Source organism: Salmo trutta, chromosome 3, assembly GCF_901001165.1.
Source record: "Salmo trutta chromosome 3, fSalTru1.1, whole genome shotgun sequence".
Classification (NCBI taxonomy): Eukaryota; Metazoa; Chordata; class Actinopteri; order Salmoniformes; family Salmonidae; genus Salmo; species Salmo trutta.
In genome coordinates this window covers 71934959-71952956 of record NC_042959.1, presented here as the reverse complement: position 1 = coordinate 71952956, position 17998 = coordinate 71934959, and the positions used below count along the sequence as shown (strand labels likewise).

At 49.9% G+C, this 17998-nt stretch overlaps 1 protein-coding gene across 1 annotated transcript; it reads left to right on the top strand.

Moving 5' to 3' along the window:
• Positions 1-1518: 1518 nt before the first annotated feature.
• Positions 1519-17557, top strand: chrnb2 (cholinergic receptor, nicotinic, beta 2; the record flags this gene model as incomplete). The annotated part of the gene is made up of 3 exons (XM_029746678.1): positions 1519-1649; positions 5227-6343; positions 15917-17557. Coding segments are annotated over 3 exons (1401 nt in total), but the record flags the coding sequence as incomplete, so codon positions are not given.
• Between the last annotated feature and the right edge of the window lie 441 nt (positions 17558-17998).

The window sequence follows — 17998 nt, the reverse complement described above, 5'->3', positions numbered from 1 at the left end:
ATCCCAATCACGGCTGGTTGTGATACAGCCTGGAATCAAACCAGGGTCTGTAGTGACGCCACTAGCACTGAGATGCAGTGCCTTAGACCACTGCGCCACTCGGGAGCATCACATTGCAGTATGCGGCAGAGAGAGACACAGTTCTGTATGGTTGTTGTGAGGGACTAATCCTTGCATGCTCCTGAGCTCTGACCCTCTCCTACACGGCTGGTTCTCTGTGTGTCTGCAGCTGGGGCCTGCAACATAACATACTGCCCACTGGACAGGTTCACACACACATGCACACGCACAGCTGTAAATGCACTAATGTGTATAAATCAGTTATGAACAAACCAGCTGGAAACCTGTTTGTGTGTGTCTGTGTGTATGTTCGCATGTGCGTGTGTGAAGGTGATTGATGGTCTGTAATTGAACAGAGAATGAGCATAAGTGTTTTATGAGGCCCTTGGTCATAGCCAAGAGGAGACGCCAAGGACACCAGTCCTGAGCCAAGAGAGCCACTGCTATCACTTTCACCACCATTCTGGCTCTGGTAATACCACAACACGCCACTGTTTCACAGAGCCACCATTTTCAAGTCATGTAGCATCTGGCATCATGGCCATTATGGCTCTACATGGCATATACTGTAGGTAAGAACAGTTTCAGAGCCCCCTTTTAAATGGTTATTAAGGTTCTTCTACTGCCCTAACAGCCATAGAGCCACTGCTATCTGGGCCATTATGGCTCATAATACATCACAGTTACTGGGCTTCCACCATCAAGGTCACTAAGAGCATGAGCATGTCACTAAGAGCGTGTCAGTTACTGACCCACACACCTTCAATCATGTGTGTCTGGGAGGCAAACTCACACACACACATGCACATGCACAGACATACACACACACACACACACACACACACACACAGACACGCACACACGCACACACACACGCACTCACTGTCACACACACGATCTGGATACCTCCTTGGCAGGCGGCCATTTCAGTCAGGATGATTAGATGTGTGTTTGAGTGAGTGTTTTTAACTGACTTACTATAGGGTCATGGTAGACATTAGTCCTTCTGTCTTACATCTCTAATTAATGGAGCTGAGTTATCACACTGTTCCTGGACAGGACAGTAAAGTTCTCTACAGGAACATATTTACATAAAGATCATTATGGAAAGTAAAGATGCATTTTGCTGAGTGTTATTTCAAAAGTGAAGCTCAGGGCAACTGTTTGTGGGTCTCACACTCTTCTATGACTTTTGATTGGTCACTAACTCTCCTCTGCAATTGGTTACTAACAATCTTCTTAGCTGTGCGATTGGTCACTGACTCTCCTCTCTGCTCTGTGATTGGTTACTAACAATCTTCTCAGATGTGTGATTGGTCACTAACTCTTCTCTCTGCTGTATGATTGGTTAGTAACAATCTTCTCAGCTGTGTGATTGGTCACTAACTCTCCTCTCTGCTGTATGATTGGTTAGTAACAATCTTCTCAGCTGAGTGATTGGTCATTAACTCTGTTCTCTGGTCTGTGATTGGTGTCCAGGAATGGCAGGACTACCGTCTGACGTGGGTCCCTGAGGAGTTTGATGGTATGGAGAAGGTCAGACTGCCTTCCAAACACATCTGGCTGCCTGACGTTGTGCTGTATAACAAGTGAGTTACACACACACACATCTGTCTGCCTGACGTTGTGCTGTATAACAAGTGAGTTACACACACACACATCTGTCTGCCCGACGTTGTGCTGTATAACAAGTGAGTTACACACACACACATCTGTCTGCCTGACGTTGTGCTGTATAACAAGTGAGTTACACACACACACATCTGGCTGCCCGACGTTGTGCTGTATAACAAGTGAGTTACACACACACACATCTGGCTGCCCGACGTTGTGCTGTATAACAAGTGAGTTACACACACACACATCTGTCTGCCCGACGTTGTGCTGTATAACAAGTGAGTTACACACACACACATCTGTCTGCCCGACGTTGTGCTGTATAACAAGTGAGTTACACACACACACATCTGGCTGCCCGACGTTGTGCTGTATAACAAGTGAGTTACACACACACACATCTGTCTGCCTGACGTTGTGCTGTATAACAAGTGAGTTACACACACACACATCTGTCTGCCCGACGTTGTGCTGTATAACAAGTGAGTTACACACACACACATCTGTCTGCCCGACGTTGTGCTGTATAACAAGTGAGTTACACACACACACATCTGTCTGCCTGACGTTGTGCTGTATAACAAGTGAGTTACACACACACACATCTGTCTGCCCGACGTTGTGCTGTATAACAAGTGAGTTACACACACACACATCTGTCTGCCCGACGTTGTGCTGTATAACAAGTGAGTTACACACACACACATCTGTCTGCCCGACGTTGTGCTGTATAACAAGTGAGTTACACACACACACATCTGTCTGCCCGACGTTGTGCTGTATAACAAGTGAGTTACACACACACACATCTGTCTGCCCGACGTTGTGCTGTATAACAAGTCAGTTACACACACACACATCTGTCTGCCCGACGTTGTGCTGTATAACAAGTGAGTTACACACACACACATCTGTCTGCCCGACGTTGTGCTGTATAACAAGTGAGTTACACACACACACACATCTGTCTGCCCGACGTTGTGCTGTATAACAAGTGAGTTACACACACACACATCTGTCTGCCCGACGTTGTGCTGTATAACAAGTGAGTTACACACACACACATCTGTCTGCCCGACGTTGTGCTGTATAACAAGTGAGTTACACACACACACATCTGTCTGCCCGACGTTGTGCTGTATAACAAGTGAGTTACACACACACACACATCTGTCTGCCCGACGTTGTGCTGTATAACAAGTGAGTTACACACACACACATCTGTCTGCCCGACGTTGTGCTGTATAACAAGTGAGTTACACACACAGTACCTTGGTAGCAGCTTTGCCTTTGTCCTCTGCAGGCCGGTAATCTGAAGGCCACATACTGTCAGCCGAAGTTCATGGCCGAGACTCCCAAATATCAGCGCCACAAGTTTGCAGTGATAACCAAGGCTGTTGAGGCATGACACTATGGGCTAGTGCTTCAGCAACTGTCTGCTCTACGTAGGAGTCAAAAGAGCAAGCAACTTCCACACACACACACACACACACACACACACACACACACACACACACACACACACACACACACACACACACACACACACACACACACACACACACACACACACACACACAGTACAGCATTGTTTCTCAACTCCAGTCTTCTAGTCCCTATCTTATCGTAGTCTCTTAACCCTGTGTAAGCTATCTTATCAGTGAAAGTGAACTGTCTGGCCTCGATCTCCTCTTTCTCTAATGCCGTCTTACACTGATTAACCGACCGGGGGGGGGCTAAACGGATCTACTTACACCCCCCCCCCCCCTCCCCAGCCCCCACCCCATAACCACTCGTAACACATTAACACTGTCAGTCACAAACTAATGGGTTCCATTGATTTAATTCCTTACGAAGGGTAATCAATATCTTGATCTTCCTCCATTGCTCTATTTCTTTGTTCTCTACCTGAGGTATTTGACCTGTTCTCTACCTGAGGTATTTGACCTGTTCTCTACCTGAGGTATTTGACCTGTTCTCTACCTGAGGTATTTGACCTGTTCTCTACCTGAGGTATTTGACCTGTTCTCTACCTGAGTTCTTTGACCTGTTCTCTACCTGAGTTCTTTGACCTGTTCTCTACCTGAGTTCTTTGACCCCTTTCCTACCTGAGTTGTTTGACCTGTTCTCTACCTGAGGTATTTGACCTGTTCTCTACCTGAGGTATTTGACCTGTTCTCTACCTGAGGTATTTGACCTGTTCTCTACCTGAGGTATTTGACCTGTTCTCTACCTGAGGTATTTGACCTGTTCTCTACCTGAGGTATTTGACCTGTTCTCTACCTGAGGGATTTGACCCGTTCTCTACCTGAGGTATTTGACCCGTTCCCTACCTGAGGGATTTGACCCGTTCTCTACCTGAGGGATTTTGACCCGTTCCCTACCTGAGGTATTTGACCTGTTCTCTACCTGAGGCATTTGACCCCTTCCCTACCTGAGGCATTTGACCCCTTCCCTACCTGAGGCATTTGACCCGTTCCCTACCTGAGGCATTTGACCCCTTCCCTACCTGAGGCATTTGACCCGTTCCCTACCTGAGGCATTTGACCCCTTCCCTACCTGAGGCATTTGACCCGTTCCCTACCTGAGGGATTTGACCCGTTCTCTACCTGAGGGATTTGACCCGTTCCCTACCTGAGGGATTTGACCCGTTCCCTACCTGAGGGATTTGACCCGTTCCCTACCTGAGGGATTTGACCCGTTCCCTACCTGAGGGATTTGACCCGTTCCCTACCTGAGGGATTTGACCCGTTCCCTACCTGAGGGATTTGACCCGTTCCCTACCTGAGGTATTTGACCCGTTCCCTACCTGAGGGATTTGACCCGTTCTCTACCTGAGGGATTTGACCCGTTCCCTACCTGAGGGATTTGACCCGTTCTCTACCTGAGGTATTTGACCCGTTCCCTACCTGAGGGATTTGACCCGTTCTCTACCTGAGGGATTTGACCTGTTCTCTACCTGAGTTCTCTTGAGTTGTTTTAGCTGTGTCCAGGTTAAGGAAGGATGTTGTTCACCTGAGCAGTGACCAGCATGTTTATATAAGGAGTGTGTGTGTTACTTTGCAGTCCTGATACGCATCACACCCTCATCTGCCTCTGTGTGTGTGTGTGTGTGTGTGTGTGTGTGTGTGTGTGTGTGTGTGTGTGTGTGTGTGTGTGTGTGTGTGTGTGTGTGTGTGTGTGTGTGTGTGTGTGTGTGTGTGTGTGTGTGTGTGTGTGTGTGTGAGATATCTTCTGTGGTCATCTTACCTGGCTGTCTGTAACAGTAGAATCTTACCTGTCCTGCCCCTGTCACCCAGTCCTGTCTGTGTGAGATATGGCTGAGACTGTGTGATAAAGGATCTGTAGTGAAACTGAAGGAGACACACAGACAGCTGAAGTTACATTTACCCCCATTTATAGGAGAAACTGTGTCTCGCTCATTCTGCTCATTTTAATCTGTATGTATTACTAATTTGTTTTCAAAGATGTGATAGATTTAAAAGGGCATGCATCTAAAATCCTTCCAATGGTCTGACGTTCTCTCTCTTTCCATCCCTCCTTCCTTAGTGCTGACGGTATGTACGAGGTCTCCTTCTACTCCAACGCGGTGGTCTCCCACGACGGCAGTATCTTCTGGCTGCCTCCAGCCATCTACAAGTCAGCCTGTAAGATCGAGGTCAAACACTTCCCCTTTGACCAGCAGAACTGCACCATGAGGTTCCGCTCCTGGACCTACGACCGCACAGAGATCGACCTGATCCTGAGGTCCGACGTGGCCAGCATGGACGACTTCACCCCCAGCGGAGAGTGGGACATCATCGCCCTGCCGGGGCGCCGCAACGAGAACCCTGCCGACCCCACCTACGTAGACATCACCTATGACTTCATCATCCGCAGGAAACCTCTGTTCTACACCATCAACCTCATCATCCCCTGTGTCCTCATCACCTCTCTGGCTATCTTAGTGTTCTATCTGCCCTCTGACTGTGGAGAGAAGATGACCCTGTGTATCTCTGTCCTGCTGGCCCTCACTGTGTTCCTCCTGCTGATCTCTAAAATCGTCCCCCCCACCTCCCTGGATGTTCCTCTGGTCGGGAAGTACCTGATGTTCACCATGGTCCTGGTGACCTTCTCTATTGTCACCAGTGTGTGTGTTCTCAACGTGCACCACCGCTCACCCACCACACACACCATGCCCCCCTGGGTCAAGCTGGTGTTCCTCAACAAATTGCCTGCGCTGCTCTTCATGCGCCAGCCCCGGAACAGCTGCGAGCGTCAGAAGCTGCGCCAGCAACGGAGGGGCCAGGAGCAGAGGGAGGGGGGCAGGGATGGGAGCTCCGCTGGGGGGCTGATGGTGGGCCTGGGGTTGGGGGGCGGAGGGGGTGGCACGGATAACAACGAACCCTGTACGTGTTACGTGAACCGGGCGTCGGTGAAACAGTTTGTAGGGGAGCTGGGAGGGGGCGCAGGGGGAGGAGGGGGAGGAGGGTCGATGGAGGGGCTGAACGGGCTGAGGGAAGGCAGGGAGGGGGGCCAGGGGAACCGGCCCAGGGGGAAACAAGTAGGAGGGGGCCCAGCCCTGACCCAGGCCGTGCTAGGACAAGCCTGCCCTGGGTTGGAGGAGGCTGTCGACGGGGTCCGCTTCATCGCCAACCACATGAAGACTGAAGATGACGACCAGAGCGTGAGTAACGTAGAAATACACCATTTATTCACCATTCACTACAACTATATATCACATTATATATCTGATGTCTTGACCCTGTTCTGCCATACACATCATAGAATGTTACTTACACTTGGTCTAGAAGACCATATATCTACACTTATTCACAGCAGATAGGCCTGTTTCGAGACGGTATTGTTTTGAACATTCGTTTTAGGACTGATGCCTAGCACTCCACTCAATGCATTGTCAAAAAGCGCTGATGAAGATTTCATTCAAAGTGCATTACAGTGGCTTGGAAATACACTGACATTCAAAAGGAGGCTAATAATTATTAGGAAAACCTTTCGTCATCATTTTGATGTTGCCAGATTGACTTTAGATGCAGTATAACGTTAGCTAGCTAGCTAAAATTGAGGGGAGGCCACCGGATTTTAACTAGCTAACGTTAGCATTGCTAGCCAATGACTTTGCTAGCTAATGACTTCATTGCCGTCTGTTTGAAGTACATTTGATGACATGATAATGATGTCAAAGTTGTGTCCTACTAAATATTTGCCCACTTCAGCAATATAATCATATTTCCAGTCCACTATAGTGTAATTTAGACTGAACAGTCAATAACCTCTGTTCAGAATGACTGGGCTTATCAAGACTTTTGGGCACCACTATGATGGAGGGCGGCTTGAGAACGTTCATAACAACGGCATGACGCGACTGAGTGACGGGGGTGCAACCTATGAATAGCTACCCCCTACTGCTACATTCTAGGGAGAATAACTATGGGTGAATGGTTATGAATTCATGGGCTACACTAGTTCTGCTCTGAATATTCAAATACAGTTTTAATCTTAGCTACTGTATGACATCAGCATTGTGAGTGAATAAAACAGGGCTCTCCCTACGTAGGAGTAGAAAGAGAGGAGGATGAACGACAGAGGGGAGGATTTTTCCTTCAGTGGGCAGGGATGCCTGAAGGCATGGAGAGGGAGGGAGGAAAGAACATGCTCCTGGAATGAGAGACCCTGACATAGTGAATTAACAGTCCTTGTAATTCTGTCCATCAGCGCAACTCATCATCTCCATGGTTACCGTCGGTCTCCATGCCGACCACTTTAAAGACCCACCTGATCCTTCTTTCACTTCAGGTCCTCCCTCCTGTCCTCTTCAAGTCATCATCACCCCCTCCCCTCTCTCCTCCTCCCTCTCCTTCCCTGCAGTACTCATCCATCCCTTATTCCCCTACACCTGATCTCTTTCTCTCTCCACCTCCCCTCCCCTCTCTCCTCCCCCCTCTCCTTCCCTGCAGTACTCATCCATCCCTTATTCCCCTACACCTGGTCTCTTTCTCTCTCCCCTCCCCTCCCCTCTCTCCTCCTCCCTCTCCTTCCCTGCAGTACTCATCCATCCCTTATTCCCCTACACCTGGTCTCTTTCTCTCTCCCCTCCCCCCTCTCTCCTCCTCCCTCCCCTTCCCTGCAGTACTCATCCATCCCTTATTCCCCTACACCCGGTCTCTCTTTCTCTCCACCTCCCCTCTCCTCTCTCCTCCTCCCTCTCCTTCCCTGCAGTACTCATCCATCCCTTATTCCCCTACAACCGGTCTCTTTCTCTCTCCACCTCCCCTCTCTCCTCCTCCCTCTCCTTCCCTGCAGTACTCATCCATCCCTTATTCCCCTACACCTGGTCTCTTTCTCTCTCCACCTCCCCTCTCTCCTCCTCCCTCTCCTTCCCTGCAGTACTCATCCATCCCTTATTCCCCTACACCTGATCTCTTTCTCTCTCCACCTCCCCTCCCCTCTCTCCTCCCCCCTCTCCTTCCCTGCAGTACTCATCCATCCCTTATTCCCCTACACCTGGTCTCTTTCTCTCTCCCCTCCCCTCTCACCACCTCCCCTCTCTCCTCCTCCCTCTCCTTCCCTGCAGTACTCATCCATCCCTTATTCCCCTACACCTGGTCTCTTTCTCTCTCCCCTCCCCTCTCTCCTCCTCCCTCTCCTTCCCTGCAGTACTCATCCATCCCTTATTCCCCTACACCTGGTCTCTTTCTCTCTCCCCTCCCCTCTCTCCTCCTCCCTCTCCTTCCCTGCAGTACTCATCCATCCCTTATTCCCCTACACCTGGTCTCTTTCTCTCTCCCCTCCCCTCTCCTCTCTCCTCCTCCCTCTCCTTCCCTGCAGTACTCATCCATCCCTTATTCCCCTACACCTGGTCTCTTTCTCTCTCCACCTCCCCTCTCTCTCCTCCTCCCTCTCCTTCCCTGTAGTACTCATCCATCCCTTATTCCCCTACACCTGGTCTCTTTCTCTCTCCCCTCCCCTCTCCTCTCTCCTCCTCCCTCTCCTTCCCTGCAGTACTCATCCATCCCTTATTCCCCTACACCTGGTCTCTTTCTCTCTCCCCTCCCCTCTCTCTCCTCCTCCCTCTCCTTCCCTGCAGTACTCATCCATCCCTTATTCCCCTACACCTGGTCTCTTTCTCTCTCCCCTCTCCTCTCTTCTCCTCCTCCCTCTCCTTCCCTGCAGTACTCATCCATCCCTTATTCCCCTACACCTGGTCTCTTTCTCTCTCCCCTCTCCTCTCTTCTCCTCCTCCCTCTCCTTCCCTGCAGTACTCATCCATCCCTTATTCCCCTACAACCGGTCTCTTTCTCTCTCCCCTCACCTCTCTTCTCCTCCTCCCCCTCTTTCAGTGTCAGACCTCATCAGAGCTCTGTGGTGGAATCCAGTCTCTACTCACATTAACCTTTCAACCCTTCCTCACACCCCCCTTTAATAGGTGAGGGGGAGGGAAGGAGCAAGAAAGTGAGAGAGACAAGTGATAGAGAAAGAGGAGAAAAGAGAGCTGTGTATCCTTCATCTACTGGGCCTTCAGAAAGTATTCACCTCTTGACTTTTTCCACATTTTGTTGTGTTGCAGCCTAAATTTACAATGGATTGAATTGAGATTTTGTGTTGTCACTGGCTTACACACAATACCCCATAATGTCAAAGTGGAATTATGTTTTACTAATTCATTAAAAATGAAAAGCTGAAATGTCTTGAGTCAATAAGTATTCAACATCTTTGTTATGGCAAGCCTAAACAAGTTCAGGAGTAAACATTTGCTTAACAAGTCACATAATAAGTTTCATGGACTCACTCTGTGTGCAATAATTGTAACAAGTTTTGTTTGGAGATGTAGCGGAGTCAGGCACAGCACACAGGTATGAGTGCAAAATGTCTTGTTTACTCAAAAACACAATCAAAAATCTCCAACAGCAAAACAACAGGGTTAGGAGAAACACCTCCAACAACCACTGACATAAAACAATCACGGACAGAACAGAAAGGGAAGCCAGAGGGTTAAATAAGGAACATAATATGGGAATTGAAAACAGGTGTGTATAATTAAGACAAAACAAAACGAACAGGGAAACATGGATCGGTGGTGACTAGTAAGCCGGTGACGTCGATCGTCGAACGCCGCCCGAACAAGGAGAGGCAGAAGTCGTGACAGTACCCCCCCCCCCCTTGACGCGCGGCTCCAGCAGCGCGCCGACACCAGCCTCGGGGACGACCCGGAGGACAGGGCGCAGGGCAATCCGGGCGGAAGCGGTGAAACTCCTGGATTAACGATGGGTCTAGGATGTCCTCCGCCGGTACCCAGCATCTCTCCTCCGGGCCGTACCCCTCCCAATCCACAAGGTACTGAAGGCCCCTCGCCCGATGTCTGGAGTCCATAATGGCTCGTACTGTGTACGCCGGGGCCCCCTCGATGTCCAGAGGGGGCGGAGGAACCTCCCGTACCTCAGACTGCTGGAGCGGACCAGCCACCACCGGCCTGAGGAGAGACACATGGAACGAGGGGTTAATATGATAATCAGGGTGGAGTTGTAACCTATAACAAACCTTGTTCAGTCTGATGGCTCGTTGTAGTCGTACATGGGCAGCGTTCCATGTCTCCTCCGAGTGCCGAAACCATTCATCCACCGCAGGAGCCTTGATCTGGCTCTGATGCCATGGTGCCAGGACCGGCTGATAACCCAGCACACACTGAAAAGGGGTTAGATTGGTAGAAGAGTGGCGGAGGGAGTTTTGGGCCATCTCCGCCCAGGGGATAAACAACACCCACTCCCCCGGCCGGTCCTGGCAATAGGACCGCAGAAACCTACCCACCTCTTTGTTGACTCTTTCCACCTGCCCGTTGCTCTCGGGGTGGAAACCTGAGGTAAGACTGCCGAGACCCCCATGCGTTCCATAAACGCCCTCCAGACTCTAGACGTAAATTGGGGACCCCGATCAGACACTATGTCCTCAGGCACCCCGTAGTGCCGGAATACATGGGTGAACAGGGCCTCCACAGTTTGTAGAGCCGTAGTGAGACCGTGCAAAGGAAGGAGACGGCAGGACTTAGAAAACCGATCCACAACGACCAGGATCGTGGTGTTACCCCGTGTCGGGGGAAGATCCGTCACGAAATCCACCGATAAGTGTGACCACGTTCGTTGCGGAACGGGTTGTAATTTCCCTCTGGGCAGATGTCTAGGTGCCTTGCACTGTGCGCATACCGAACAGGAGGAGACATAAACCCTCACGTCCTTAGCTAACGTGGGCCACCAGTACTTCCCCGCAAGGCAGCGCACCGTCCGACCAATACCAGGATGACCAGAGGAGGGTGATGTGTGGGCCCAACAGATCAAACGATCGCTGACATCAAACGGAATGTACACGCGCCCAACGGGACACTGGGGGGGAGTGGGCTCTGCACGTGACGCCCGTTCGATGTCCGCATCCACCTTCCATACCACCGGTGCCACCAGGCAAGAAGCTGGAATTATGGGAGTGGGCTCCATGGACCGCTCCTCTGTATCATACAGTCGGGACAGTGCGTCTGCCTTCACGTTCTGGGAACCTGGTTTGTAGGAGAGGGTGAAAACAAAGCGTGTGAAAAACATGGCCCACCTTGCCTGCGCGAGGGTTCAGTTTCCTCGCTGCCCGAATGTACTCCAGATTTCGGTGGTCAGTCCAAATGAGGAAAGGGTGTCTAGCCCCCTCAAGCCAATGTCTCCACGTCTTCAGGGCCCCAACAACAGCCAACAACTCCCTATCCCCCACATCATAGTTTCGCTCCGCCGGACTGAGCTTTTTCGAAAAGAAAGCACAGGGGCGGAGTTTTGGTGGCGTACCCGAGCGCTGAGATAGCACAGCCCCTATTCCAGCCTCGGACGCGTCCACCTCAACTATGAACACTAAGGAGGGATCAGGATGCGCTAGCACCGGAGCCGTGGTAAACAGAGCCTTCAGGTGACCAAAAGCCCTGTCCGCCTCAGCCGACCACTGCAGTCGCACCGGTCCCCCCTTCAGCAAGGAGGCAATGGGAGCCGCCACCTGCCCAAAACCCCAGATAAACCTCCGGTAGTAGTTGGCAAACCCTAAAAAACGCTGCACCTCCTTGACCATGGTTGGAGTCGGCCAATTACGCACGGCTGAAATGCGGTCATTCTCCATCTCCACCCCTGATACGGAAAAAACGGTTCCCTAGGAAGGAGACGGACTGTTGAAAGAACAGACATTTCTCCGCCTTGACATAAAGGTCATGCTCCAACAGTCGGCCAAGTACCATGCGTACAAGAGACACATGCTCGGTGCGGGTAGTGGAGTATATTAGAATGTCATCTATATACACCACTACACCCCGCCCGTGCAGGTCCCTGAAGATCTCATCCACAAATGATTAGAAGACGGATGGAGCATTCATTAACCCATACGGCATGACGAGGTACTCATAGTGCCCAGAAGTGGTGCTAAATGCCGTCTTCCACTCATCCCCTCCCCGGATACGCACCAGGTTGTACGCGCTCCTGAGGTCCAATTTTGTGAAGAAGCGCGCCCCGAGCAATGACTCTGTCATACTAGCGATGAGAGGCAGCGGGTAACTGTATTTTACCGTAATCTGGTTCAAACCTCGATAGTCTATGCACGGCCGTAAACCTCCATCCTTCTTCTTCAGAAAAAAGAAACTCGAGGAGACATGTGAAGTGGAGGGCCGAATGTATCCTTGTCCCAGAGATTCGGTGACATATGTTTCCATAGCCACCGTCTCCTCCTGTGACAGAGGGTACACGTGACTCCTGGGAAGTGCAGCGCCCACCAGGAGATTTATCGCATGGGGTGGTAATTGGGGTGGTAATTGAGTCGCCTTCCTTTTACAGAAGGTGAGTGCCAAATCGGCATATTCGGGGGGAATGTGCATGGTGGAAACCTGGTTTGGACTTTCCACCATAGTGGCACCTAAGGAAACACCTACACACCTCCCTGAACACTGACAGGACCATCCCTTGAGAGCTCTCTGTTGCCACGAAATATTAGGATCATGAGAAGCCAACCAGGGAAGACCCAACACAATGGGAATCGCAGGAGAGTCGATCAGAAAGAGACTAATTCTCTCCTCATAACCCCCCTGCGTTATCATAGCAATGGGAGCTTTGACCTCCCTAATTAGCCCCGACCCCAACGGACGACTATCTAGGGCATGTACAGTGAAGGGAACATCAACGGGAACAATAGGAATCCCTAATCTATGTGCCAAGGAACGGTCAATAAAGTTCCCAGCTGCGCCTGAATCTACTAGCGCCTTATGCTGGGAATGCGGGGAAAACCCCGGAAATCCTATAGATAACCACATGTGAGCAACAGGAGGCTCTGGGTGAGTCGTGTGCCTACTCACCTGGGATGAACCACCAGTGTTCCGTCTGCTACCTCGACTTCCTGGAGAACCTCCCCAGCACCGACCAGCAGTCTGCAGCCACAGCTAGTGCAGGGAATGGTCCCCCCTCCGGTCCCCCTCATCGCAGCCCCTCCCAACTCCATAGGTGTTGGGTCTAAGGCGCTGGGGGATGGAACTAACGGACCCCGATCCGGTCGTCCGCGGGAGGCCAACAGGTTATCCAGCCGGATAGATAGTCCACCAGCTGGTCCAGGTTGAGGGTGGTGTCCCTGCAGGCTAGCTCCCTATGGACGTCCTCTCGCAAACTACACCTGTAGTGGTCGATCAGGGCCCGCTCATTCCATCCAGCGCCCGCCGCCAGAGTTCTAAAATCCAGTGCAAACTCCTGAGCGCTCCTCATCCCCTGTCTTAAATGGAACAAGCGCTCCCCCGCCGCTCTCCCTTCCGGTGGATGATCAAATACTGCCCGGAAGCGGTGGGAGAAGTCCTCGTAGTCATCCAGAGTTGGGCCTTCCCTTCCCCAGATGGCGTTGGCCCACTCCAGGGCTTTTCCAGTCAGGCAGGAGATGAGGGCGCTCACTCTCTCGCGTCCCGAAGGGGCCGGCTGAACAGCTGCCAGGTAGAGCTCCAGTTGGAGTAGGAACCCCTGGCACCCGGCAGCCGTTCCGTCATACGCTCCCGGGAGCGAGAGCCGAATCCCACTAGATGCTGACGACGGATGGGTAGACATGGGTGTAGGTAGAGGTGCGGGTGGAGGTGGTATGGCTGAGTCAACGGGAAATCCTCTTCTCTCCCATCTCTCCATGGTCTGCAGCACGCGATCCATGGCTGTCCCGAGACTTTGTAACATGGTTGCGTGCTGCTGGATGCGCTCCTCTACTGGGAGAGGAGTACTGGCTGCGCCTGCTGACTTCATTAAAAGGTCCGTGATTCTGTAATGAGTTTTGTTTGGAGACGTAGCGGAGTCAGGCACAGGACACAGGTATGAGTGCAAAATGTCTTGTTTACTCAAAAACACAATCAAAAATCTCCAACAGCAAAACAACAGGGTCTCCAACAACCACTGACACGAAACAATCACAGACAAAACAGAAAGGGAAGCCAGAGGGTTAAATAAGGAACATAATATGGGAATTGAAAACAGGTGTGTATAATTAAGACAAAACAAAACGGACAGGGAAACATGGATCGGTGGTGACTAGTAAGCCGGTGACGTCGACCGCCGAACGCCGCCCGAACAAGGAGAGGGGCCGACTTCGGCGGAAGTTGTGACAATAATAGGGATTTTTGAATGACTACCTCATCTCTGTACCCCACACATACAATCATCTGTAAATTCCATCAGTCGAGCAGTGAATTTAAAACAGATTCAACCACAAACACCAGAGAGGTTTCCAAATACCTCACAAAGAAGGGTAGATGGGTAAAAATAATATCCCTTTGAGCATGGTGAAGTTATTAATTACACTTTGGATGGTGTATCAATACACCCAGTCACTACAAAGATACAGGCGTCCTACCTAACTCAGTTGTCAGAGAGGAAGGACACCTCTCAGGGATTTTACCATAAAGCCAATGATGACTTTAAAATAGTTAGAGAGTTTAATGGCTGTGATAGGAGTAAACTGAGGATGGATCAAAAACATTTTAGTTTCTCTACTATACTAACCCAGATAACAGAGTGAAAAGAAGGTAGCCTGTACAGAATACACATATTCCAAAACATGCATCCTGTTTGCAATAAGGCACTAAAGTAATACTTTTTTTGTTCTGAATACAAAGCGTTATGTTTGGGGCTAATCCGACATAACACATCAATGAGTACCACTCTTCATATTGTCAAGAATGGTGGTGGCTGCATCATGTTATGGGTATGCTTGTCATCGGCAAGGAATAGGGAGTTTTTTAGGATAAAAAGAAATGGAATAGAGCTAAGCACAGGCAAAATCCTAGAAGTAAACCTGGTTCAGTCTGCTTTCCAACAGATACTGGGAGACAAATTCACCTTTCAGCAGGACAATAACCTAAAACCCAAGGTCAAAAAATCTATGGCAAGACTTGGAAATGACCAACAACCAACTTGACAGAGCTTGAAGAATTTTTAAAAGAATAATGGGCAAATATTGTACAATCCAAGTGTGCAAAGCTCTTAGAGACTTACACAGAAAGACTCACAGCTGTAATTGCTGCCACAGGTGATTCTAACATGTACTGTATTGACTCAGGGGGGTGAATACTGTAGTGAAACAGCAAGGAGCAGGTCTCGAACCCTCAACCTTCTAGCCCGAAGTCCAGCGCGCTATCGACTGTGCCCCAAAAGCATGCTCAAGCAGCAGAGTCGATATCTGCGCTTATAAACCCAGGGTCGTTACACTAGTCCCTCCTTTGAAAGAGCGCGTCCTCGCGCTAGCTTGTGACTCTACATCTTATAGGAACTTGCTCACTGGCCAAGCACACGCACTGTCGTGGATGCAAGGTCTGATCACTTCTGACACCAATGTAATGAAACAGCAGGGGGCAGGCCTCAAACCCTCAACCTTCTAGCCCGAAGTCCAGCGCGCTGTGCCCCAAAAGCATGCTCGAGCGGCAGAGTCGATATCCACGCTCATAAACCCAGGGTCGTTACACTACTTATGTAAACAAGATACGGTATATTAGTGTTTATTTTTCAGAGATTTTTTTCAGAGATTTTGTTTTACAAATGTTAGAATTGTTCTTCCACTTTGACATTAGAGTATTTTGTGTAGATCGTTCACAAAAAATGACAATTAAATCAATTTTAATCCTATCTTGTAACACAACAACAAATGGAAAAAGTCAAAGGGTGTGAATACTTTCTGTAAGCACTGTACTTATGTAAACCTCTGCCTACACCCTCTTCAGGTGAGCGAGGACTGGAAGTATGTTGCCATGGTGATCGACCGTCTCTTCCTGTGGATCTTTATAATTGTGTGTGTGTCCGGAACGGTCGGGATGTTCCTCCAGCCACTGTTCCAGAACTACACTGCCAAGACCATCACCAACACCAATGGCTGACCAACCAGGTGCCCAGCAGCATCGATGGACACCGCCCCGACCCAATCAGCACAGCAGGACAGGGGCAGGAGGGAGGGACCTGCCCAGCAGGGGAAGTGGGTTTTATTAAGTCTGTGGAACTAAATTGGACAGGAGCCACACCTGTTAACCTTTTTAGCCTTTCTACTGAACTGTTCTGAACTGAAGAACTAAACTTAACACCAACATCGTATTAAAAGATAGTTCTTTTTCCAGAGGAGGGATAAATGGATGGACAACTCTTCCCTTTTTCCCAGAGGAAGGTGGAGTTATCCCTCTCTAAATTGTTTGACATCCTGTAGAACGCTACGCCAGCCAATCAATGCTCGTCATTCCAAGCTGACTGTGCAAGCTTACTGAGAGTATATCGTCACACCTTCAACGGGTACAGAACTTAATGCTTCAGTAACAGAACCTTGATTGGAAACTGTGTCAACCAATCAGAAAAATGTAAAGGCAAGTGGGGGGTTGTCAAGGTTCATAATTGTTTTTCCAAGCCACTTCTGTTAAGCCAACTGATAGTACAGTACAGTATATTTTACCATAGCATAGCAGTGTACCACAGTATAGCTTTGAGTATAATATTATTGTGATTTCTCTGTGTCTGTTCCTGATAGAAAGGTAGGGTGCAGTGGTTTGTTGTATGATTCTCTACGCTTTTAAACCAGAATGTGATATTAGCTGTACTACACAGCCTGCGACGTGCACGCTAACACTATATGTGTAGAAGAGACAGATCGTGAAGGAGAGAGATGAAAGAGAGAGAGGGATATTGACAGAGTTAGATGGAATGAGATGAAGTAGTTATGGTGAATCCCCCGCCCCCTCGCCACTACCAACTCCCTCCGTTGTCACATGTTGCTGATGAAGCTCCCAGGGTGACTTCCAGAGAGGGACGATGGGATCGACTTCGGGACCAGTCTCTGAATCAGACATAAACACATGCACCTGGTATATAATTAGACACGCCTCTCCATTTTTTACAATTCAATTGTGCAAACTTCAAACAGTGTCGGGATAGTACTTCACTCTGAAGCCTGCATCCGTGCTGGCTAGGTCCAAGTGGCTATAGGAGGATCTAATTAGCCCCTACACCCCCATCATTTTCACTCCCTCAACTTTAGTACACCTGTGCAAAGGGCGGAGGCGCGTGTGAACACGCAAATGGAGTGCCGAGGGGCCAGGCGAAGGGGGTGATTTGGGATTCAGCCTTAGAGAAAGATGAAGGTGTAGGATGTCTGCGTATACAGCTCTATTGGGATAATAGAAGCTTGTGCCATCGGGTACAGTTGCAAGGGGAGGAGTCTAGATTCAGTAAGTTCCTGGGAAACTGACATTGGGTTGAGCCAAGATGGAGTAAATTCCCTCCTTTTACAGTTGAGCCATGATTGCACAAAATTGGGTGGTTGAATATAGAACTGACAGATGATATGTATTGTTGGAATAAGGATGTTTTCTCATGAAACATAAGCTATTGTGTGTTATGAATGTTTGCACAAATGTTCATTTCTGTCACTGTGATTCTCATTATCAGAGTACGACAGTGTCTCACTCTCTGTCCTCTCTTCTTTTCCTCCCTCTCTCCTCCCCTCCTTCCCCCTCCTGTCCTCCTCTCCTTCTCCCTCTCTCCTCTCCTCCTTGCCCCTCCTGTCCTCTCCTCCTTCCCCCACCTGTCCTCCCCTCCTTCCCCCTCCTGTCCTTCCCTCCTTCCCCCTCTCTCCTCTCCTCCTTCCCCCTCTCTCCTCTCCTCCTTCCCCCACCTGTCCTCTCCTCCTTCCCCTCCTATCCTCCCCTCCTGTCCTTCCCTCCTTCCCCCTCTCTCCTCTCCTCCTTCCCCCTCTCTCCTCTCTTCCTTCCCCCCACCTGTCCTCCCCTCCTTCCCCCTCCTATCCTCCCCTCCTGTCCTTCCCT